We start from the raw sequence: 24,903 nt of genomic DNA on the forward strand, positions 1-24,903 counted from the left end.
ATTTTGAGCTTGTATTTACCCAGAGAATTATATCCTCTTGGGCAATTGTATATAATAAAACCTCATGCATTTAGGAGAGGGGGGATGACAGAACTTTGTTGAGTGAATTATAATCTACTTGAGAAATTATTTGCTTACAGTTTATAAGCTAATTATACCATATCTCATCCAGTTTTCCCAGAACACTTCTCATAGGTAATGCTTTATTTGAAACACAGGCCATAGGTAAGTTAAGTGTAAATATGTATTTTTATAATTTAACCAGAAGTTTATTTCATTTTTCTAAATAAGTGAAATTGTATTGCATCTTCTAAATTATTCTATTTAAACACTTGATGTCTTGCTGTCTCCATCTCTGTGTGTTTGCATGTCATTGTACATGTTCTTAGGAAAAGTGTGGGAGCTTGATGCAATATATACCTTATGTTTCTATGTACATATAGTTTACCAAATAATACCATAAATTTACCTAGCATATTAGAATCCATGCACATTATTTTTATTTTATCTTCACCGCAACCCTGTGGGATAGACCAAAATCATGCTTTTCAGCCTCCTTTTTCCACTTGAGGAAAGGAGTCTTAAAAAGGGGACCAGTCTCATGTTCCCATTCGTTTTACAACTAATTGGTCAAGCCAGAAAGCCAGAACTATGTCCTGGGTCACTAACTCCTAGTCACTGTGTGTTAGTATTTGAGATGCCTGTTGGCTTGATTTAGTCATTTATTTTTTAGTGTTTTATAATCCTTGCATACTTTTACATTTTAAATGGTTAACCAGGCAAATTGGTTTAAAATCAGTGCATAAAAATACTGTGCCTATCATGATGGGTTTCATGAAGTGATAACTTTTCATCGTGGAGATCCTTAGCTGTCACAGAAGATGAGGGGCCCTGGGTACAGAGGCTCATGTGAGGGATGAAAGTCTCAGCAGCCTGGACTCACACTTTGGGGCTTTTAGGCAAATCAGACAGCCTCTTAAGAACTATCACTGAGTTCAGGCAAGGCGAGCTTGAATTAACACAGGGCCCTTGGTGGGCATGTGAATATATCTGACTTCGCTGCCATCCAGTTCTGACTCTTTACTAGATGCCCCTGTACATACCAAGACTGATTTTTTATTCTCCCTTCTCCCCATGTGGTTTCTTCTGCATAGAGAGTTCCTATTGATCAGTCTGACCCATGGTATCTTAGAATTGCGATCCCTACTGTTTCATTATTCCTTTTTCTCCCCCATGTTGAAAAAAATAAACGTCCTGAGATGCAAGATCAGGGACACTGGAGCACTGACATTTAGTTCAGTGCAGGAACTGAAGGCAGATGTAATTCTTAGGAAGCATACCTGTTATTATGAACCATCCTCAACAAATTCTAGTGGATCTTGTTTTCTCATAGATACAGCAGTTAAATTTTTTAATAAAAGTAACTAAGAGTTATTTGGATGTGTTTTAGCATGCACTGAGCAGAAAGTACGACATTTCTTCACTGGGTAAGTCCTGATTCTTTATGATCCTCGTTTGGTTCCAGGGCCCCATGCATCTAAGGGCGTCTCAGAGCATCCTGCAGTGCTCCAGCGTGATCGCAGGGAAAAGCTATAGGAGGAAAAGAGTCAATAAAGTTTAGTTTCTCAACCTCCCACCTCCACCCCATAATAATGACAGCTGGTTAATCATGAGACACGTGCACACCCCACACGCCCTGTACATGTTTACTCATTGGGATAGCATGTCAGGCCAGGAGGCTCCATGGTCATTTCTATGAAGGTACTTTAGCAGGTCTTCAAGAAGGCAAGTGGCCTGGGTCCCTGCCTCCCCAAATTGCAAGGTCCCCGCTTTATGTAGGAGACCTATGTGTATATTACAGTTCTGTGTAAGATTATTTTGTTATTCTTACCCCCACACCCACCCCCCCCACCCCCCGCTGCCACCAAAAAAAAAAAAAAAGTATTCCTCTGACAACCTTCATAAAGTCCTGGGAGTTTGAACACCATTGCTCTAGGAAGTCATCTTATACAAAAATAAGAGTTGTGAGGTGGTTCATATACCTCCTGCGTTCTCCTGTTTGGAGTTTTTCCCCATTTATGAAAGAGGTGAAAACGCTAAGATATTTAGCAATTATTACTTTAAACATTTTCTATTTATAGGCCTGGCGCAGTGGCTCATGCCTGTAATCCCAGCGCTTGGGAGGCCAAGGCAGGCAGATTGCGAGGTCAGGAGATCAAGACCATCTTGGCTAACACGGTGAAACCCTGTCTCTACTAAAAAAATACAAAAATTTAGTTGGGCATGGTGGGGGATACCTGTGGTCCCAGCTGCTGGGGAGGCTGAGACAGGAGAATGGCTTGAACCTGGGAGGCCGAGCTTGCAGTGAGCCAAGATCGTGCCACTGCACTCCAGCCTGGGTGACAGAGCAAGACTCTGTCTCAAAAAAAAAAAAAAAAAAAAAAATTCTATTTACAGCAGTGAAAATAGTAGTGACTTAATGCACATTGCCAAGGCTTTAGCATAACATGAGCACTTTCACTCAATGTCTCTCTGGCCTTTTGTTTTTCCTTGGGAAATTCTTATAATCCTGCTCCGTCTTTAACTATTCATTTTGTATTGGCTATCCAAATATACCCAATAATGCTCTTTCTGAAAATATGCCAATTGTGGTAGTTACAGCTAAGCTGGAATATTAAATTGTGTTGTCCGTTTTCCAGAGAATGAAGTAGTATTCCCCAGAGCTTAGGCTTGGTGCCTGTGCAGGTTCTATTTTAAATATTCCAGGAAGGGTTGTTTTATATACTGAGGATGATTTTGCTGGTCTTGCCAGTCATCTGAAATGCTGGTATTACTCTTGTGGAAGGTTTATTCAAACAAACAAGGACATTTCACACAATACCTAGTCATGTTTTTCAGACATTTTAATGTTTGGTTCATCATTTGCACACACTCTCAAAAATCTAGGTTTGTCTATGTGTTCATATCATTTTGCCTGTTGCCAGCTCAGTCAGCAGGCACACTCTCCCAGGCTGTTGCTGTTTTGTTAGACTTCTTCAGGACCTTCATCTAAAATGGTCTTCCACACGTAGCTATACTGCATAAGTTCACATCATCTGTTTCTTGCTTGTGGGTTGTGTCTCAACTCAAGTTTAAGTTAGATTTGGAAGGGCGGAAACTATAGGAGTTGCAGCTTCAGTGGAGAAAAGGGCATTTCCTACTAGTTATGGCTTCCCAAGGAAGGTTAGATTCCTCAGAGTAGGAGTGATTCCCCAATGCTAGAACCTTTGGTCAAATATAATTCTAATCCAGTGAAAATAAATACAGGTATTCTGTAAAACCCGATTTCATTTTGTAAATCCTACTTTGCATAGTATAAGCAATTTTTGTATTTGTGCGGATTATATTTTATTTTCCTATTTCAAAGAGAAGAATTTGTGTTAGCAGACTCCCTTTGCATGCGGAGAGGGGATCATTTTCCCAGTAGGCATGGGGTTCCCTTCCATTCCTTGTCCAGTCTTCTTTTCCCCACTAAGTTAAGTCATACTAAGCAGCTGGTAAGATATTCCCTGGTTCTTGCAAAGAAAGTGAGCAGATGGCAGAATGTATAGCTCTGAGCAGAATACCTGGTGTGGTATCCTTAAACACAAATTGACAGGAGGATGTGGTGCGGCAAGCTCATTGTGGGAGTAAATTGGAATAAGCTTACAGGGGGAAAAGTTGACAAAAGATAGGAAGAACCTTAAAAATATAGATGCCTTTTACGCAGTGATAAAATGTCTAGATATTTATACTGTGGTGATTATTAGGAATATGTGCAAAGATTGGCTATTAGGATGTTCATTACAGTGTTGTTTAATAATTATAAAAGGACAGAAAGCAATGTGGACTCAAAAATAGGAAAAGAATTTAAATAAATCCTAGTGTACCCGTTATAAATGAAATTATGGAAATATGACCCTGAGCATGGAAATATGTACATGAGAATGTCTAAAAGCTAGTTCATTTTGAAAAACAAAATAATGTCACCTCATATTATTTATAGTATATAAAGATGATTTTAAGAGTGGCAGTGTCTGGGATTATCGGTGATTGTATTTCTTCCCTTTTGCACATCTATGTTCTCTCATTTGTATTGTGCGGGGAGAAATGACTTTTTTTATAAAAAGAAAAAGGTATATGCATCCCAGCAGAGAAGCACTGGCTCCACCCAGTACCTGCCTCCTCATGTCACCCTCTCAAGCCAAAAGCCTGGGGAAGCCCAGGCACCTTGACCATGACCACCCGAGACTCACACTTCTTCTTTCTCATCAGGGAAGGAAAGCCCCCCTGTAAGCGATACTCCAGATGAGGGCGATGAGCCCATGCCGATCCCCGAGGACCTCTCCACCACCTCGGGAGGACAGCAAAGCTCGAAGAGTGACAGAGTCGTGGGTAAGTGGGTCACCAGTGGCCTCTGTGCCTGTGAAACCTTTATCTCTTTGTATTTTTCCAAGACAGTAATGAAGGGATGCAAGTCATTTTGTCCATTGTGTTCCCTCAACTGGCATATTAAAGGAATATGGCACAAAGATCAGCAGGATGGGGGTCCTCTGGTGTGTGGGAGGATGGACACTCACAGGCCAGCATGGCCGTGAGAGCCACACACCCCGCAAAATGTCCAAGTTGAGGAGCAATCCTGCCCAGGGACGCGTCTCTGTCACTGTCCTCTGTCCTCACTGCACTTGCAGGAATATCAAATGTTATGGATTGTAGATCGTGAAAATTACACACTTACGTGTTTTGGCAACAGTGCTCTTCAGTGTTTGGGGTTAGAAGAAGCCACATCTGGCCATTTTATGTTATCCCTCTAATCTCTAGTTCTTAAATTTCAGATTTAACTGAAAATAGAAAGTTTCATAAATGGTAATTTTTAAATGTTAGAAAAAAATCGAAGCACACATTTCCATAAAAAAGTGTGTGTGGAACCATCTGCAACTCCACTGGTTAACTTACACATGTGACAGTTTGTGTTTGGAAAACTTCACCCACCCTCTTTATTTCAAGAAACCAAAGACTGAGAGAAGTTCAGTGAATTAACCAAGGTCAAATGACAGAGTCAGAATTGAACTGAATTTCTGACTGAAAGACTAGTTCTCGCTCTATTGTACCATGTTCTAATGAGCTAATGAGTCAACAGTTCCCTGGAATACCTGTTTTCTTCTTTAAAAAGAGAAAGAGCTGTGATACTGAGAGCTACCTATTGGCATAAAAGAATATGAAGGACATACAGGTAAAATGAGGTAGACTGGATCAATGTGGGTCAGCTACTTAAGCCCCCATAGCCAAGGAGGGAACATGTATGTAAAATTCTCAGGCTTATGAGAATCACCTCAACTGTCTGTCTATAGGACATCCTAATGCAATAATGGGAAAATGTGATAACTGAATTTTATCTACATGTATAGAAAACATATTTTGGGCCAGGCACGGTGGCTCAAGCCTGTACTCCCAGCACTTTGGGAGGCCAAAGCGGGTGGATCACGAGGTCAGGAAATCGAGACCATCCTGGCTAACACGGTGAAACCCCGTCTCTACTAAAAATACAAAAAATTAGCCGGGCGTAGTGGTGGGCGCCTGTAGTCCCAGCTACTCGGGAGGCTGAGGCAGGAGAATGGCGTGAACCCGGGAGGCGGAGCTTGCAGTGAGCCGAGATTGCGCCACTGCACTCCAGCCTGGGTGACAGAGCCAGACTCCATCTCAAAAAAAAAAAAAAGAAAAAGAAAACATATTTTGTATGTTTTTTATGTGTCTTAGAAACCAAGTGGACTAGGTATAATGGTTCTTTTTTTTTAACTCAGCAGCACAGTTAATGGCACAAACAGATAAAGATGGTGGCTAAAGCCATTTGATGTAGATGAATCCAGAAAACAAGTACATTTATGAATTATTTTACCCTATTGGAAAATGGCTACTATATGTGGAAAGTAGAGGGGAAGAGAAAGGAACTTGTGGATTATCTACTCTATTCTACCAAAGAAAGATACATATATCATTTCAGGGTTTTCCAAAGTTGGGATGCAAATGATCATGTTTCATTTTAATTTATGTATTTATTTTTGAGATTGTCTTCTATGTATTGCAGGTGATACTGGTTTTACCATGCACTGTACCACTACGAGGGTTCCTTTCAAAACACATTCATATAAATTAAAAAATCAGTTTAAATAAAAACATCAAGTCAATAGCAGTACATAGATATGATAAAAGTTTGCAAAAGTGGCACAGAAATAGTCATTGGGTGGTGATGTTCCCTGATTTTTTTAGTCCCTGAAGCACCCAGCGCCAAGGGTACTGTTCTTCCTGCTTAACGCAGGAGCAAACAGATGCTCACACCCTGCCCAAGAACACAGAGGCTCAGGGACTGAACCAGAAGAAGTGATCCATTAGCCGTGTAAATGAACAGAGAGCCTGGATGTCAGAGTGAGGACGCCAGCTCGGGTCGCTGTGGAGAAAGAGATGGGCTCTCCCTGGAATCTCTGCACCTGCCCTTAGAGGCTGTGAGCCATGGTGGCTGGGGCATCTTTAGAGAACTGAAAGTCAGGCCGATTCCTGGAGAGTGAAGAATAGCACACGTGCCTTCAAAACAGTGTCAGTATCCTGTCCCTTATGGACATCATATTGTTGGTGGGTTTTCCTGGGTGGGAGATCACCCAGTATCTGGTTGGCATTACTGATGGGTTCCCAGAGCTGTCTCTTGGGTCAAAGTCCTGCCCTCGGTCCCAGCTGCCCCCAGCACTGGTGTCACCTTGGAGTCAGGGGCGGGTTTGTCATAGCCCATGGGTCCTGGCCCTGCCCTTTATCATGTTTGACATGATTTTCAGTCTACTTTTCCTTCAGGATGTAATTTAGAAAATATGATTTCAGTATTGTGAAATTTAAAAACCCTAGAAAACCTCTTTGCTTGGCTTGTAAATAGCAGTTGATGCAGCCCTGTGGACAGGCGGGAACAGCCGTGTGACGTGGGCACTGAGATGATTTGGGAGAATGAATGTTCCTCAGTGGGGCTAGAGGCCACAGGAGTGATAAGTTACTATAAAGAAAGCAAAAAAGATGCAAAAGCCCACATGACAAACCAGGCACGACACGAAGGAGAGGCTTGAGAAGAGGAAGTGAAGGAGGGAGAGGATTCCACAAGACCGAAGTGCCCAAGGAGACATGGAGGGAAGAGAGGGCTCTTCACAGAGCTGAGTTTAGAGACCACCCTCCATGGTTCTGGAAGGAAACCAGCCGGCTTTCATATGTGGTGACAGGCTGTTCATTAATTTGTAGTGTATAGCATTAAATAAATGAAGTATGTAGAGAACATTAGGAAACAATATAAAAAGGTAGGGGAATTCGTGGATAAAGGGAATAACCTGGGTACCATATTTCATCACATTATTCCATGGGAATAAGTCATCAGTGCAAAGGACTGTAAAGAGTGCACAGCAGGAAATGAAAAGACAGAAGCAGTGGGCCCGGGAGGAGGAAATGGAGTTGCTGAAACGCAGGGTGAGCAGCAGGGGCGGAGAGTGCCCTGTGGGTAAGGCACACCTCAGAAGGGACAGGTCCAGGCCCTCTCCTCACTGGCCTGGAGCTTCTGGCAAGGTTTTTCTTCTCTGAGCCTTACTTTCCTCTTTTGAAGGTGGCAATAGCAACTGAACCTGCATCACAGAATGGCCTTGAGGGTTAGATGGAACATATATAGACATAATTTGTTGAAGACAGAGTAGCAAAGACACAAAGTAAAAAGGACAGAAAAAAGAAATGCAACTTGTGCAAAATAGAAATTTCAAAGATTTACAAGAAGGGTAAATGAAGCTATCATAGCTTCAGTTGGGAAAAGGGAGAGAACAGATGACCAGCACCAAGGATAGAAGAGGGATTTCTTACTTTAAAAAAAATGGTCCAAAGAATAAACAAACTGAAAACAGCCAAAAGAGAAAGGAAGAATTTGTTAGAATAGGGCAAGACTAAAGGACAGAGTAAGGGTGCTGGCCGCCACCTAACTCAAGTTCAAGTCGAGCTGCCACTGTTGAAATTTCAAGGAGAAATGGTGAGAGGCTAAAAGATGCAAAAAAAAAAAAAAAAAGTGGGAAATTATTTGCTAATAATAGATTACAAGAGTGTCTGCTTTAGAAAGTGACAAGGAACACTTTTGGAAAGCTGTGAGCTGTTATGACCACTGGCATCCTTCAGTTTTAGACAAATCTAATCTCAACAAGGATAACAGACCATATTAATAAACAAATTGATGGGAATGGTGGAAATCAGTTCCCTATGAGGAGGGTGCAAAGTTATACTGATTGGTGAGTCACTCCCAGAATAAACAAATAATGGTTTCACACCTCATTGCTTCATTCAGTGTGGAAGGAACATTCTAGGTTTGTGTGTAAGTTTGGGGAGAAGGAGACAGAGCCAGAGGGCAGAGCAGCCCTGCAGCCCTCAGTTGGCCTCCATTTTCTTCCCGGTCTGAAGAAAATGAAACAAAGGATTTAAAGTGTTGCTTGAAGAATTTAAGTTAGACTTAAAGGAGAGATGTGGTCTTTACTCTCCTTTTGGCAAGGAGAGTTTAGTCATCAGAATGGTCTATTTAATGAGACTATAGCTTGTTCTTCTGAAGTGGTCTTTTTAAAAACTAGAGAACTCTCACCTCTCTGAAGTGGTTGTGTATGAAACTGTTTAAAGCCGAGGATGCACTCAGTGACCTCTTCAGGCAACCCCAGATTTACTCAGTCAGCCATGGCACACATGCTAGAGAAGTAAAAAAATGAATTGAGACTTGTTCTGAAAACTCTTGAGCAGGGGCTCTTAAAAGTTTTTCGTTTAGGAATTATGTCAGGGTTGGGGTCTGGAGAGCGGATAAGTGTTTTGTGTGAGAAAAGTAAAAGCTTAGTTATTTTCCTCCCTTATTCAGTAATCCTTGCATTTTTTTCCTCCTCCTTTATACATACATTTTTGCCAGTTACTGACTTCTCTCTTGTACACATTTCCGTGTCCTAAATTAACCAAGGGTCCTCAGCCACTAGGATTCTATTGACAAGCCCACAGGTCTGGAGGTATGAGTAAGGGCATTCCTCCCCCATGAAATCAGGCAGCAGGGGAGGCATTTGGGTGGGCGGAACAGAGGAGCAAAAGACCAGAGGACAGAGAAGAAAGATTCCAGGCTAGAAAACGGGATGGCCACCCCTGAGAAAGAGGACAAGCAAATTTAGGGCTTAGAGTAGAATTGAAGAAAAAACCCAGGGCAGAGGCACAGGAATGCTGTAGGACTGAATTGGGACCATGATTGATGTAAGTGGAGATGGGTTGGTTGAATCTGTGGAAGGCCAAAGGATTGAGGCCCATATGGGCCTGGGACAGGGCTTACTAAATGACTTTCTACCTGGCTTGATAATCGGGACAACCTCAGGCAGTAGTTATTCAGGCGGGAGGACACATGAGTTTGAATATAGGGAGATAAGGTATATTTCTGTATGCCCTGGTACATTCCAGAATGTGCTTCTCTGGCTCTGTGCACTGGAGCAGCCAACTCCTGGAGTTGTGAGGGGATCGCCATGGTTTCATGAGTGGTTTATTTCAGCTTGCATCTCACAGTGTGGTGTTCAGAGGCATAGGCTCTAGGCTCCCTGGCAGCACTGAGAGATAGAAACTGAATCAGCACAACTTAGGTCCTTCATGTTGAATAGTTTGAACAGAATTTGATTTACCCTAGCCTAATTAAAAAAAAAAAAAAAAGTAGAAAAAAAATCTAGGTATTTTCCCTCTGGACTCCAGAACAAATGATTGAGTGTGTAAAAGCATAAATCTTTTTTATTCATTCAATTGAAGTAAAAATTTCTTTACTCAGCCATGAGTTCTAAGACTGCAGTGGGAATTGTAAGAGGATTACCATATTTTAAATTGGCTATTCTGGTGCCAAATCTCCCCTTCATTTTACAGTTTCAGGCAGAAGACCAGCACGGTAGTCAGGGGAGGGGGGTGGGTAGACAAATGGTGGTAATAGTCCTCTACACTCTGGGAGGGAAGGAGCGGTGCTGGGGACAGCTTTCACCATGGAAAGAAAGCAGCCGCTCTGGTCTAATTGGAGATTGGGCAGCAGGCTTTTGAGCACGGATGCGGAGCCTGCTTATCTAATCAGCAGCTAGAGGAAGTTGTTTTTATCTGCGAAATGCATCTCTTCTGAACCGATAAACCCCATTTTAGCTGGGGAGAAGTATTATCTAGCAGCATCTGAGCATTAGCTGCAGCTGAACTCAAGCATGTTCAAATGTGAGAGAAGTCTCAAGCCGAGAACTGTTTGCCGAACTTCAAGTGGCTGGAGTATTGGTTTTCAAGTTTTCTTTTTTTTTCTTCTTTGAGGAATAACTGAAAGCATATTATTTGGATTCTTGTTCACCTTGCTTTTTTAGTTCCTTTCCCCCTTCATAGTTGAATTATTGTTCAGTGGTCCATGGAGCAAATTTTGAAAATTCTATGTTATTCATCTTGCAATTTACTACCACTATCTTGGAATGCCTCGTGAAGACAGCAGGTATTGTCAGCATGAACATATCCAAACCCAGATGATCCCGGTTGGAAAGCCTCCCCTTTTTCAAATTTCCCAGACATGAAATATAGTATTACAAAATGATCTGCCCACCTCTAAGCTTTTCCATGTTTGATAAGAGAGGCCATCATGTAACAGGTTCATTGCTTCGCATTTCAAAGTAAATTTTAATTTACAGTCTTCCAGATTCGTTTTGGGTAGGATTTTTATGTCTGCTAATTTGTCAAATAGTTCAAAATGTTTAGGGATCATGATGTCTTCCACAGAACTTCATGACAGTTTTGATTTTAGATTAAAGTAAGTGACTTTTGTGCTATATCAGATAACATCTTGTACTAGGTTTTGGAATAGACCGGTGAAATCAGGCAGCAGAAGTTTAATAACTTTCCTTGGAAAACTGAAATTGATGTGTGTGTGTTTGTGTATATGTGCATGTGGTACATGTGTTGTGTGTGTGCAGGTGTCTGTATATATGTGGGGGGTGTATGTGGTGTGTGATGTATGTATATGTATGTGTGTGGCATGTGTGTGTTTGTATCTACTACATGTTGTATGTTTATGCATGCAGTTGTATGTTGTGTGTGTCATATGTTTGTGTGTGCATGTATGTGTGTGGTGTGTGTATATGTATGTGTAGTGTATATGTGTATGCTGTATATATGTATATGGGATGTGTATGTGTGTGGTGTGTGTATATGAATGGGATGTGTAGTGTATGTGTGTGCTGTGTATATGTGTATGGGATGTGTGGTGTGCATATGTAGTGTGTATATGTGTGTGAGATGTGTAGTGTGTGTGTGGTCTGTATATGTGTATGGGATGTGTGGTGTGTAGTGTGTATATGTGCATGGGATATGCGGTGTGTATGTATGGTGTGTTCATGTGATGTGTATATGTGTGTGGGATGCATGATGTGTGGTGGATATGTGTGTTTGGGATATGTGGTGTGTATGTGTGGGGTATGTGTGTGTATGGGATGTGTAATGTGTGGTGTGTGTGTGTATGGGATGTGTGGTGTATGGTGTATATATGTGTATAGGATATATGGTGTGTATGTGTGGTGTGTGTGCAAGTAATGTGTATATGTGTGCAGGATGTGTGGAGTGTGGTGCATATGTGTGTATTGGATGTGTGGTGTGTATGTGTAGTGTGTGTGGTGTGCATGTGTGCATGGGATGTGTGGTGTGTATGGGATATATGGTGTGTGGTGTGTATATGTTTATGGGATGTGTGGTATATATGTGTGGTGTGTATGTGTATGGGATATACGATGTGTACGGGATGTGTGGTGTGTGGTGTGGATATGTATATGGGATGTGTGGTGTGTATGTGTGTGAGATGTGTGGTGTGTATATGTGTTGTGTGTGAGATGTGTGGTGTGTATATGTGTTGTGTGTGAGATGTGTGGTGTGTATATGTGTTGTGTATGTGTATGGGATGTGTGGTATGTGGTGTGTATGTGTGTATGGGATGTGTGTTGTATATGTGTGTATGGGATGTGTGGTGTGTGGTGTGTATGTGTGTATGGGATGTGTGGTGTGTATGTGTGGTGTGTATGTGTGTATGGGATGTGTGGTGTGTGGTGCATAGTGTGTATGTGTGTATGGGATGTGTGGTGTGTGGTGTGTATGTGTGTTGTATGTGTATGGGATGTGTAGTGTGTATGTGTGTTATATGTGTATGGGATGTGTGGTGTGTATGGCATGTGTGGTGTGTATGTGTGTATGGGATGTGGTGTGTGTGCTGTCTATATGTTTATGGGATGTGTGGTGTGTATGTGTGTATGGGAAGCGTGGTGTATGGTGTGTATATGTTTATGGGATGTGTAGTGTGTATATGTTTATGGGATGTGTGGTGTGTATGTGTGTATGGGATGTGTGGTGTGTCTGTGGTGTATGCGTGCACATGCGTGTGCAGCTGAGCCACCGGGGTGTTTGCTGTGCCTGGGAGCAGGCCATGTGGATAGGTAGGCCTGTCTCTATTGATTGCTAGCTGTTGGCCCTGGCAGGTGGCTCTGCTGTTCCTGCATTGTGAGGTGAGGGCGCCCCCTCACCCGATCCTGGCTGCCATGTCTGTGAAGCCTGACCCAGCAGGGCACAGCATAGAAGGCTGTCCAGAGCAGCTGCACTGATATCATCATCATCTGCATTTTGGCCTGCTCCATGTCCGACATTCCTGTTAAGCAGGTGGCTTTAGGGAGAAGCATTGACACACTGACCCCAACAAAAAGCTTACAGTTCCTCAGTGATAAAACACAGGGTGCAGCCCGTGGCCAGGCTGGGTCCCCGGAGAAGACTCAGTTGGCAAACGCCATGTGGTTCCCACAGCTGGAAGCACTGGGGGAGGAGGAGCCCTGCCTGGCCCCGGCGGGGGCAGGGGGAGGGTGCAGAGGGAGGGGATGAGTCATTTTGCCACAGGCACGCATGTGCTGGTGAAGGGGCATGCGTGGGGACCATGGGTCACATCTCAGCTGTCCCCTTCTTTAGGAAGGGGTGGAGGTGGCAGGAGTGGGGCGGGTGCAGGCTCAGAGGCACAGGAGGCCCGCACTCACTCTGAGGCTGAGGAATAAATGGTGTGGTGCTGGAAAGGGAACCCTCAAACCTGCTGACCTGGGAATAGCCCTTCAGGTGGCCTGTCAGATAGCTCGCCCTTGGGACAGGCGGTGGCGAGAGGCCAGGAGGCCTTTGGTGCAGGAGGGGAAGAAGGGCAGGGAGGGGTGTCTCAGAGGGCAGAGAGGGGCATCTCAGCAGCCCCGTGGTGTTTGCCCCTTTGAGGCGGTTCCATCCGTTGGCTGCATTGTCCACCTCGGTGACTGGGGCCACAGTGATTCTGCTGAATACAATGGGAACTGTACCCAGAGTAGGGGTTCATATGAGACCGAGGGATGGTGTCTAGCCACGGAACAGTCTGGAAGGTAGGGATGTAAGCCACAGGGCAAGTTCCATCTGTGGGACACTATCAGCTCAGGAGGGACAGCCAACAAAACAGCAGGACCACAGGGGCCCTGGGGAGTAAATGCCTTCAATTGTCTAAGAGAAGAGCAAAGAAGGAGACAGAGTGAGTTGTGTGATTCGGGTAAAATTTCTAGAAAGAAACATGGCGAGAGGAGTTGCCGGGGACAGGATAATGCCCTAGAAAGAGGTGTCTGGGGGTTGGCGGTGGGTTTCCCACAGGCGGCTCGGTAGGATTGGGGCAGAAACCAACCATGTGAGAGGGACCGGGAGCGGCACAGGAGAGGAGGCAGCAGCTGTGGGCTGTCAGGCGTCAGGAACCAAGGGAAGAAAGAAGACAAGGAGCTGGTTGGGGTCGGGGGTCGCAGGACTAGGGGATGGTATTTACAGGGTAGTCTTTTTAGGAGAATGTTTAAATGTGATTGAAGGCCAGTAAGTGGGAGCTAGCAGAATAGAAAGGATTAAAATCTAACTAGCAGCTCCAGGGTCGGCCGGCATGAGTCACCTATGAGCTGGGCCTGGGCCTGGACTATCCCCTAGGTTTCCTCTTGGCACTCTTCTCCCTTCCCTCAGGGCTCTGTGCAGTGGTCCCCACACAGAGAGGTCTTCCTGGACACATGCCCTAAGATAGCGTTCTTAGCACTGTTGCTCCTTGCCCTGCCTTATAGCAGCAACGTCACCACTCATAGATGACTCAGCTCTGATTTGCTCCCTGCGTGATCCCCAGTACCTGGGCATCCCCCGGCCTAGAGTAGGTTGCTGTCCGATACATTGGTATTGAATGAATGAATGGGAATGTGGCACTGCTTTCTCAAAGATGAGGGCAAATGGAGCATGTAGGACGGTAGAGAGAACTTTCAAAGTGAGAGGAGAGAATTTGAGGCTGCATCTGATGTTCATCATCTTATTTTAGGTCACTGTTTCTCAGTGGGCACAATGATATTTGAGGTAGGGGGCACTTCTTTGGGTGAGACTGTCCCTCGCATTGCAGGATATTTAGCCACCCACATCACAAGTGGTACCATGGTGATTGTGACACCCAAAATGTCTCCACATTTCTCAGGTGAGGACCCCGCTGGAAAAGCCACCAGTTAGCCTGGACACATTCATCCTCACTTCCTTCAGTACTTCCCACTCGTAAGAGCTTTGAAAATTCAGAAGGGCAATCTTTGGCAGATTTGTTAAGGATTTTTAATATAGCCAGTAATGTTCCAGAATCTGACATGTGAATTTAAAAAAAAAAAAACTATAGAGAAATTGGACCAGAAAGGTTGAAAAATGCCAAACCTTGCATTTTCAACCATGCTTGCAGTGATGACTATGTGTCTTCAAAGGTGCAGATTAACTATGGAAAGTTGCTTATTTTTATAAACAAAAACCAATGTTAATCTTCATTTTATTTTGATGCCTTAAGCTCAAGATCACATTGAACCTAATTCGTTCAATAAATAGAACCAACTACTAGAAAATAAAGAGATCCTTAGATTAAAAGTGCTGTCAGAGTAGATAGATAACATTTTCTGTTGCCGGGTTTTTGGTCCCAGTTTTATTTTCTGCTTTGTTCCATCTGTGTTGAAAGAATAGTTAGCTCTGTGTATAAAACAACCAACTGACATTTCGTTAACTTTCCTTCTACATGGGGTTTCAGAAAGAAATGGGAAAAAAAAAGGCTGGGGGGTTGAGCTGTGGTTGCCAGTTGCCACCTGTCCCCCTATCTGGTTAGGGCATTTTCTGATTTGGGAAGTGTAAATATAACCCAGAAAAAACAGCTTCCCCTCCTTTTATGCAAAAGTAGAAAGGCTTAAACAGAGTACAGCCTTAACATTGCCCCGGAAAGTTTCCACAGAACCCGTTAGACTAAATGAAAGCTCTTGCTCTGGGGGAGTGGGCCATGCCAGGAAGCTGCCCTACCAAGCCCTCTCTTGCTGGCAAGGCAGGGCTAGGCCTGGGCTACTGTCTCCCACCAGATAAGCCCAGCTTTCTTTAAGGCCCTAACAGGAACCTACATTTCACAAATTACCGCAGACATGCTCACAGTTTTAAACTCTTTGCCTGTTAGGATCAGTGAGATAACAGAAACTTATAGGGAACTCAGAAAGCATGCTCCGGTGAGCAGTGAGCCACCTAGAATCAGCCAACTGGTAATATGCAGAAAATCTGCCAGGCTGTTGGTAGCTTGAAGTCTACCGTGGTTGGGAGTATTTACACCACAGAAATCGGTGAACGCTGCAAATCAAGGCTTTTTCTTTTTGAGAGCCAGTTTATCTGTGCACCACTAGCTTAAATACACTTTTAATGTCCTGACAGCTGAAATTTGACAGTGAAATTTGAAAGGAGGAATTCTTTTGGGTAGGGTTATGTGTGTGTGTGTGTGTGTGTGTGTGTGTTGTGGAGGAGGAGCTGGGAAAGGGTGAATCTATTGGGGAGGACTGTGGGGTACATATAATTTGTCCAACAAAAGAGTTGGTTCCAAATGACTCTTTGCTGTTGATGTCACAAACTGGAAATGTTGGAGCAACTAGACTCTCCATATTCTAAACAAAACACATCTTTAGCATTTAGTTTGGTTGCTGGGGGAGTATGATTAGAAAAGGATTTGGCCAGGCATGGTGGCTTACGCCGTAATCCCAGCACTTTGGGAGGCCGAGGCGGGCAGATCATGAGGTCAGGAGTTTGAGACCAGCCTGGCCAGTATGGTGAAACCCCATCTCTACTAAAATACGAAAAAAAAATTAGCCGGGTGTGGTGGCGTGTGCCTGTAGTCCCAGCTACTGGGAAGGCTGAGGCAGAAGAATCGCTTGAATTCGGGAGGCGGGGGTTGCAGTGAGCCAAGACTGTGGCACTGTACTCCAGCCTGGGTGATAACTCCTTCTCAAAAAAAAAAAAAAGAAAGAAAGAAAAGGATTCTGTGTCTTATTTATGAGATATTATGCTATTGCTGTTATTTGGGGCTGAATGATTTTTATTTGGGGCTGAATTATTTTTAAATGTAAAGCAAGATGTCTAAATTACATTAATATGTTACTAAATTACTATGATTTTTCCAGAAAAATATTAGCCCATGCAATATTCTTTAATTCCTGTGATTAAGTTGGTCTTCTGCAAAGAAATTTCTGTTGACTTCCTTAGATTAAATGCAGCCCTGAGATGGGTGTGCAGGTCCAGGAAGTGGCCTGTGCAGTTCTGCCTGTGCCTGCAGGGGTGGCTTCTTGAGGATACTTTCGCAGTAAGGGCTTAGCAATATGCTCATGTCTAAGGAGTCCATCAGAAAACTACCTCCACTGTGGAAGGGCTGGGGATTGTATTTTTGTGCTTTGAAGCACCTGACACTTGCTGTAACTCCATTAACTGAAGAGCCGTTTGGTGCCCTAGTTTCAGGAGTGAGTTCAGCTGCAGGGATCTCAGAGAGACAGGTCTAGGGTGTGTCTCCGCAAGGCCTGCTGCCAGGAGAGTACTTCCCCCACAGGGGATGTGGCTGCAGGCTGTCGATTTCCACTGAAATCACCAGGCGATGATTCTGGTGAAGCCCTGAACATCCGGTGTCACTCCTCACCAGGCTGGGTATGATCGATGGAAGGCCTTCAGCATGGCCCCCTGCTGCATGGCAGAGCCCAGTGGCAGATGTGGCTGTTCTCTTTTTCAGAGTAAAGGACTGTTACCCTAGAAGTGAAATCCTGCTGAAATGAGAAAAGGGCTGTTATTATATTTCTACAGGCAGCTATATGATCATTTTTATTATGATTCTTGGAACCTGGCAGAATTTTGACTGCTTTTGCAATATCTCTGTGCTCTCCAGTTGAACTTGGTGGCAATAAAATTAAGAATCTGCCAGTGCCCCCCAAGCATTTCTACTCTGTCCATAATGTTTAGTGACAATTAACTATTACCAGGTGTAGCCACCCTTACTTAATCTTAGTGTTATGGTGCAAGTAATCCTTAGTGAAATTATTGTTCTGTAGAGAATGCTGTGATCTAAGTGAAGTGACTTTCATCCTGAGATGACAATAGAGTTGTTTTTGTCATTGTAAAGGCTGCATTTACTCACAGTTTTAAAGCATTATTGCTACTCCTATATGGTCTCAACACTGATTTTTATATTTGACTTTGTAGCTTTAAGTGTAAAAATTTCTGTTAAGGTTTTATATGTGTTAGTTAATTTTTCGCATTTCAATAACCATGTTTTATTATTGATGGAGTCTCCTAAAAATATACCCTTAAAATCTGCTTGCCCTGTGCCTGCACACATATTTTAAATGTTGGGTATGGAGTCTTTTTTTTTTTTTTTTTTTTTTTTGAGACAGAGTTTCACTCTGCAGCCCAGGCTGGAGTGCAGTGGTGTGATCTTGGCTCACTGCAGCCTCCACCTCTTGGGTTCAAGTGATTCTCCTGTCCCAGCCTCCCAAGCAGCTGGGATTACACGCCCGCCACCATGCCCAGCTGATTTTTTGCATTTTTAATAGAGATGGGGTTTCACCACGTTGACCAGGCTGGTCTCGAACTCCTGACTTCAGGTAATCCACCTGCCTCAGCCTCCCAAAGTGCTGGGATTACAGATGTGAGGCACCGAATCCAGGCTGTATGGATTCTTTCTAATCAGGACATGGGCAGACAGTCCCAGCCCAGCTTTATGCTTTATGAGACGCAACAACGTTGAACAGTCATTGTTTGAGGGACAGAGGTTTTACAGATGGATGATAACTAGCATCTGTGGAACATTATTTGTGAAATATAGAAATCAGAAATTCCAGCGTAGCACTGTCCAAGGGGAACATAATTTGACCTGCATATTTACTGGTCCATTTTTAGTAGTCACATTAAAAAAGAAAAATGACACAGGTGAAATTAATTTGAATATATTTTCTTAATTCAGTATGCTTAAACATTATTTAAGTATGTACTCAATATAAGCAATTGTTAATGAAATATTTTACTCTTTTTGAACTGTGTGTTTGAAACCCGGATGTATTTTTTTTTATCCTCCCCACACATTTCAATTTGGGTTGGTCACATTTCAAGTGCTCAGGAGTCACATGCAGCTAGGGGTTACCTATTGGACAGGCAGGCAGATCTTGAGAGCTCCAAAGAACTGTGTGTCATTATATTGTAGAAAAAGAAAACTTTTTAGATTAACCCTTGTTGAATGTTAGCCAAAGACTAGTCATTTATCAACTCTCTAAAAGTAGTTTTTAAATCAATTTGCTTTTCAAAAAATTTTCTCAGTGTTGTCACAAATATATGTGAACATCTACTTTTTAAGTCTTTCATTTTTTGCCCACATTCGACGTAAAGAAAATCTAGGTCCAGTCCAATTTTAACATCAGTTGGGTTTATTTTATGTAGCTGTGTTTTAAGTACAGGTCTTGTACTTGTAGGCATTTTGGTTAAGTACAAAGTAACGAGAATACAACAACATGTAAACATGTCAAACAAATCAGTTTTTCAAAGCTAAGTAGCTGAATTAAATGTAGAAAAACATGACATTTAATTTTTGTCTTCATCCCTTCATTGTATTCCCATGTACTCTATGGTAACTTTTCTAAGTTGGGAAGTCCTCTTTAAATTTTTGAAATGAGGTAGCTGCTTTATAGACATGAGGCAGGTTCCCAGAGAGCGCCCTTGAGGACAGGCTGTAAGTAAACTAAGCTGCAAAGACAGACACCATCACAACTATGGAATTGTTTTGCAAAAATTGTGGAGAGTGATGCCCCTTGATACTTCCTAAAAGATGCTTTTGCAACCTGATGAAGCAACCGAGGAGAGGTGGTGAAGGAAAGGCTTTTTTTTTTTTTTTTTTTTTTTCAAAGAGAGAAAGAGAAGCAGCAAGCTGCCTGCCTGCAGCCTGAGAAAGCAGTTCCACCTTGGCACCCATGTCATAGCCCAAGCGGGGCCACCCTGGCATGTGAATCTGCTCCGCAGTGTGCAGCCCAGACCCCAGCCTTCCTGTGTAAGGGACACCTCCTGCTGCTAACCACTGCTCTTCCTGCAGTTCAGGAGACAGCGTGTGCTCCTGTGGCGGCTGCATTCCTGAGTACACCATGATCCAAAAAAGGCACAGATTCGTCATGGAAGCTTTGATTGGGCCGTTACTGTCTTTTGACCTTTCTTGTTTGCTTGCCCTTTTGTTTCTTTCCTCCTTTTTCCTTCCTTCCTGTCTTTCTTCTTCCTTCCTTCTTTTCTTCCTTTTTCTTTTTAATTTTCCTCCTTTCTCTTTCTCCTTTCTTTCCTTCCTTCTTTCCTCTTTTTTTCTTTCCTCCCTCCCTCCCTTTCTTTCTTCCTTCCTTCCTTCCTTTCTTTCTTCCCTCCTTCCCTCCCCACCCTCCCTCCCTTCCCCTCTTCTCCCTTCCCCTCTTCTCCCTTCCCCTCGTCTCCCTTCCCCTCCCCTCCCTCCCTTCCTTCCTCCTTTTTCTTTCCCTTTCCTCCTTCCTTCCTTCCTCTCTTCTTTTCTCTATCCCTTTCTTCCTTTTAACATTTGATCATGGGTGCCATTTCATCAGGATTCTGTTACTTAGGTCCAAGGACTAGTGACCAAATTGTTTTTCCCAGGAGTAAACTTTTCTACAAGACATAGAGAAATGACTGCCAGTGCCATCAGGCACACCATCCTGTGTGATAGGTAACCTAAAATAATGGTACAGCGGGGAGTAACTGGAAGAGTCACAACTACACAAATCTCTTGCATTTTCCTGATCATTAAATGAATTAGGGATTTCCTGGTTTGAGATTTGTGGACAAGGAGAACTACTTCTTTGTACAAGAGGCTTGTGCCAGGAGAAGACACGCTGTGGTTACAATGTTACTGTCTCTAGCTATGGTCATCTCATGTCTTTAACTGAGTGTACCTAGAGTGTAATACAGTGCAGCAGTGATGGGCTGAAGGCCTAATGCACCAGCACACATGCCTGGAAGACCTAACGTTGAGAATCCGCATTTTTTTCATCACTCACATTTATTTTGCATCTCCCTGTTTTGATTACCTTCAGAAACCCAAGCACTTGCTTTTGTATATTTGAGTCTGGGTTTTATTTTCCTTTTAGAAATAGTCCAAAATCCTTTTAGAGCCTAGACCTTTGAATAAAGTGCTAACTTAACCTGAGGAATGCTGTTTTTTTGTTCACAAATAAGGCTTAATTGTGAAGTCGTGAGAATTGCTTTCTGAGCTGACTTATAAATTTACCCACCTCTTTTTCCCCAAACCCCCAAAAAATCCTCCAGAAGGTGAGCCCAGCTTGTTGTAAAGGATTTTGAAGCAGAAGTCCTGGGTTTAAGCTTCAGTTCTCTGCCTTACCAGAATCGGGATGTGTGGGGCAGGCCTACCTCCTCTTTCTTCATCTGCAAAATACATTGAATGAAATCATATTTTTTCCTAAATATATGACATGTAAAGTGGTATTTCAAAAACTCATTAATCTGCATGACCGGGTCAGAAAAGACACACCTTTTGCCTCGTGTCTAGTGTGTGACTGTCCTCACATGTAGATGACCCAGGCCACATCCGTTGATGTTCTCTTCCTTCACTTCTTTGTCCCTTCCAATGACTCCTTTATGAAGTCAATCAGCAGTGTTTCTAAGCCAGGTTCCTTCTCTTCACACATCCCCAACCCACAGGGCAAATCATCCACATTTTGCCTCTCTATTTTTTGTGCTTTGGGCAACACATTTTACAACTTCCAAACTATTTGCCTAAGTTCATCTGAGCACATCTAGAATTATTCCACTCCTCTGCATCAGTGCTGAAAGTACAAACATGTGTATAAGCTGTTATACTCCCGTTATTTTGTACCTCATGTGTAGGTAGATTGCAAGATCCTTGCAGGCAGGTACTACATCTATTTGAATTGCTTCACGATCACATAACACAATGCAGTGTTAAAAGTAGAAAAGTAATTGACATCTTGACTTGCAGAAACACTAAATTCAGTGTATTGTGATGATACCTTTTTACGAGATAGGCTATAGAAATAGAAAATCATCTTAGTTGGAATTGAAAGTCAAGAAGCAACATTTTAAGTAAGAGATGAAAATACTTAAAAGGGAAAGGAGCAGTGCTTACACAGATGAGGGGAAAAAATAAAATGTATCATCTAAAAATTTAAATCAAATATATTAGGTTGGTGCAAAAGTAACTGCGATTTTTGCCATTAAAAGTAATAGCAAAAACCACAGTTACTTTTGCACCAACCTAATAGATGGGAAAAATAAGAGGAATGAATATTTTAAGCTTTGCTATATAATTAAAATATTCTTAGAAGTCTGGAGTCTGTGAAGGTCACACCCTCTGGTCTTCTCCCAGCCCATAGGGTATAAATAATCTGAATTGACGGCATCCGAGGATCTCAGAAATTATTAGTACATCCCACAGTGAATTACCACCTTACTAAAATATTCATGGGTATATACTGTATGAATTTGTTTTATCCTATTTAGTCTTAAAAACCATAAAGAAATCTGCAGGCTTATTAACATATTACGCAGAATCATATTGTCTCCAAAGCACAAACTGAATCAGTTACGAGATATTGGACTAGAGATCATGGCAAATCAGAGGTACATAAGACCTAGTTCCCCTGTGGAGGTAAACAAACTGCAGAGACCTAAAGGGAAGCCTCGCACCACACTCTAGGTTTGGAGCTCAGGTTTTGAGTGCTGTCAGCACTCCAGAACACATGGGATCCCCGGGAGGTGGAAATTGAGCCGTCTTTGGAGAATCAACTAATGAGACAGATGCATGTTAAATGTCTGTTGTGGCCCAGGCACTCTGCTAGGCAGAGGGGTGAACCAGAAAAATGAGATTCATGGGGCCAAAGAATTTGCCTTCTGGTGTAAGAAAAGATGGAGGCAGCTTGGCAGAAAGAGAAAAAAGGTAAAAGATAGAAATGAAATACAGAATAATCTATCTCCTCGTCCCACAAGCAATTCTGCCTGGTATGAACATCTGGTTCAGTTAAAATACTTCATGAAAATATTTAGCTTGATGCACTGAAGTCCATCACTGCTTTTGTGGGATGCACTGATTGCAGTCTGACTGTTCTCCTAGTGGAAAGGGGAGCAATAGCTTCTGTCTGCATGTGCATGAAACAGATGGAAATTTAGAAGAGACTCTAGTGCAGACAACTTCATCCCACCCCCGCTGCCCACAGAGCTAGCCATGTGCACGGTGTGTTTGAACAATGTTATGTTGCTGCTGTGCACAGAGATCCCCAGTCTCATAAAACATACTAGATGGAAGGCTGTCGAGAGATCATCAGGCCCCAGTGCATAAGTTCTTCCTAAGCATCCTTAACAGGTGATCACCTCGCCTATTGAGACCCCTCAGGAGGCAGCCCACTTATGGAAGCACTGATTGTTACAAAAGCTCTGAACTAAATCTGCTTGTCTCTAAAGCCAGCCCTGCAGATGTCTGCAGTGTAACTACTTTCTCTTCTCTCAAGCAGTTCAGCCCTTCAAATCATTGACAACAGCTCTACAAAGCCCTCTAAATAGCCCGTTCTCCTGGCTAACGTGTGTTGGTTTCCTCAGAATATAATGAAATAAACACCATGATGCCTTTGCCTTGCTTTTTCTTGCTGGTCTCACTCTTCCCTGGCATTCTTCAATGTGCCCAAGTCGTTCCTAGAACGTTGCACCCAAAGGGCCTTCCTGGTCTTTCCAGGGAATGCAGAATGAAAAAGAAATCCCATCCCCTGCCTCGAAAGGAGCTCTTCTGTGTGTAAGTGTACCTTCCCCCTCAGGGCATAATGGGAAACAGTTTGCCAAAGCTAACTGTGTAATTCCACATGACTCACTGCCATTAGTCTGAGAAAGCATGGCATATTAAACTCATTTTCCATGCTTCCCAACTTTATTTACTATCCCATTTCTGAGGGGCAGAGAGCTGAGCAGGAATAACACCTTCCTTGCTCCTCCTAATAAGGCACATGTGCACATATAAAATTGTGTTCGATCTTTGCAGCCACGACCCATGTTAACTGTCAACTGAGAACTCATGAGTCAGTTTCTCAGGAACAGCCCTGAAGACATTATCTCCTGCATCTTGTATTTGTGCCTTTGATATTTGGAGGGAAGGGTAGGATCTGGCAATTATCGTTATCTCATTTGGTTCAGTGTATTTCATTTCAACCTGTTAAGATCTTTTGGAAACACTGTATGCGCTAGTTACAGGGACAGTGATAAATAAGACAGCATTCCTGTCCTTGAGATGCTATTTCCACAGCTCCATGAGATGCCTAGTTAAAAACAGAGCCTTTTTTGGAAACAGCCTACTAATCTGTTAAAATAATAATGGAAAAAGATAAAGTTAGCATACCTGAGCTGCAAGGGCTGCCTCCTGGTCTGATCTCTGATAAGGATCAGATCCTAGAGCCTCTGAGATCCCTGTCCTCCCTGTCTGCACAAGCACTCGCAGAAGGAGAAACAGTTTACGGTGGTTCATCATGACTTTGAACCAAGCTTAAAGTCAAAGTCATACTCTTTAAACCATTGGAAACCAAGATTTTGCGAGTTGCCTGAAGTGGGCAAAAATCCCACAATGCACCTGAGCACAAGCAGGAAAACATGCCATTGTCTCCCCAGGAGCCCTCCTTGACTTCTACTTTACTTTATCCATTGACACTAGTCTTATAAGTAGCTTTGTCTGTCCAATTTTTAATTGAATTTCATTTTTATTTTCGTGAGTGGAAATATCACTTTGAAAGAAATCAGTCCTCTCCTGAAATCCAGAATTCCTGGAGCTCAGTTTACATGTTTGACCCGTGTCACATGATTCCACAAGTCACTCAAGGGCAGGAGGATTACCATCGATACGGAAAGATTTCTTAGAAAGCTTAAGTGAAAGGGAAACCAGGGAGAAAGTGTGCTTCGTGAGAATAGGTATGCGGACGGCTCTTTGTGACGCTCTGTGCAACCCTAGTGTTTGCACTGAACCAAGCTGTGCTGCAGATGGACACCCATCCCATTTCCCCGACTCATACCAGGGAGGCCCACTTTGCAAGGTACACAGAGGGGACCACAGAGCAGGGGGCCATGCAGGGGACCAAGGGACATTTTAGTGTAACCAAAGTGTGAAGTATGCCCTTTATTTCAAAAGAATAAAGAAAATCACAGGTTTTCCCGCTGATATGCCAGGGACATTTCCAAGAGAATTCCTTTTTTGAGAGAAATCTCCTTTGATATCCCATCAGTCAGCCATACTGCATAATTGTTAGATAGTGAAAGAAATTCATTTTTTAAGTTTGTCAGAAAAATAAATTGTTTGAAGTCTTAAATTGTTGCCTCTGGACATGACATATCTGGCTCTTCCAGAATCCATGTTAGTCCTAGCTGAGGAAGAAGGAGAAGGAGAGGGGCGTTTGTTGATTATTGATTTTGTAAGATGCCCCACACGTTGGCTATTAGCAGAATTCTCAC

At 43.0% G+C, this 24,903-nt stretch overlaps 1 protein-coding gene across 21 annotated transcripts in view; it reads left to right on the forward strand.

Annotated features, from left to right (window-relative positions):
- The window catches only part of IKZF1 (IKAROS family zinc finger 1), a 100,908-nt gene that overhangs the window by 19,292 nt on the left and 56,713 nt on the right, over positions 1-24,903 (forward strand). For all 21 annotated transcript variants that reach the window (XM_055347016.2, XM_055347027.2, XM_055347043.2 and 18 more), the window contains exon 3: positions 4,294-4,413. In XM_055347016.2, coding sequence (XP_055202991.1) covers positions 4,294-4,413 — 120 coding nt within the window. The remainder of the gene's footprint in view (positions 1-4,293; positions 4,414-24,903) is intronic.

Source organism: Gorilla gorilla, chromosome 6 (assembly GCF_029281585.2).
Source record: "Gorilla gorilla gorilla isolate KB3781 chromosome 6, NHGRI_mGorGor1-v2.1_pri, whole genome shotgun sequence".
Taxonomy (NCBI): domain Eukaryota; kingdom Metazoa; phylum Chordata; class Mammalia; order Primates; family Hominidae; genus Gorilla; species Gorilla gorilla.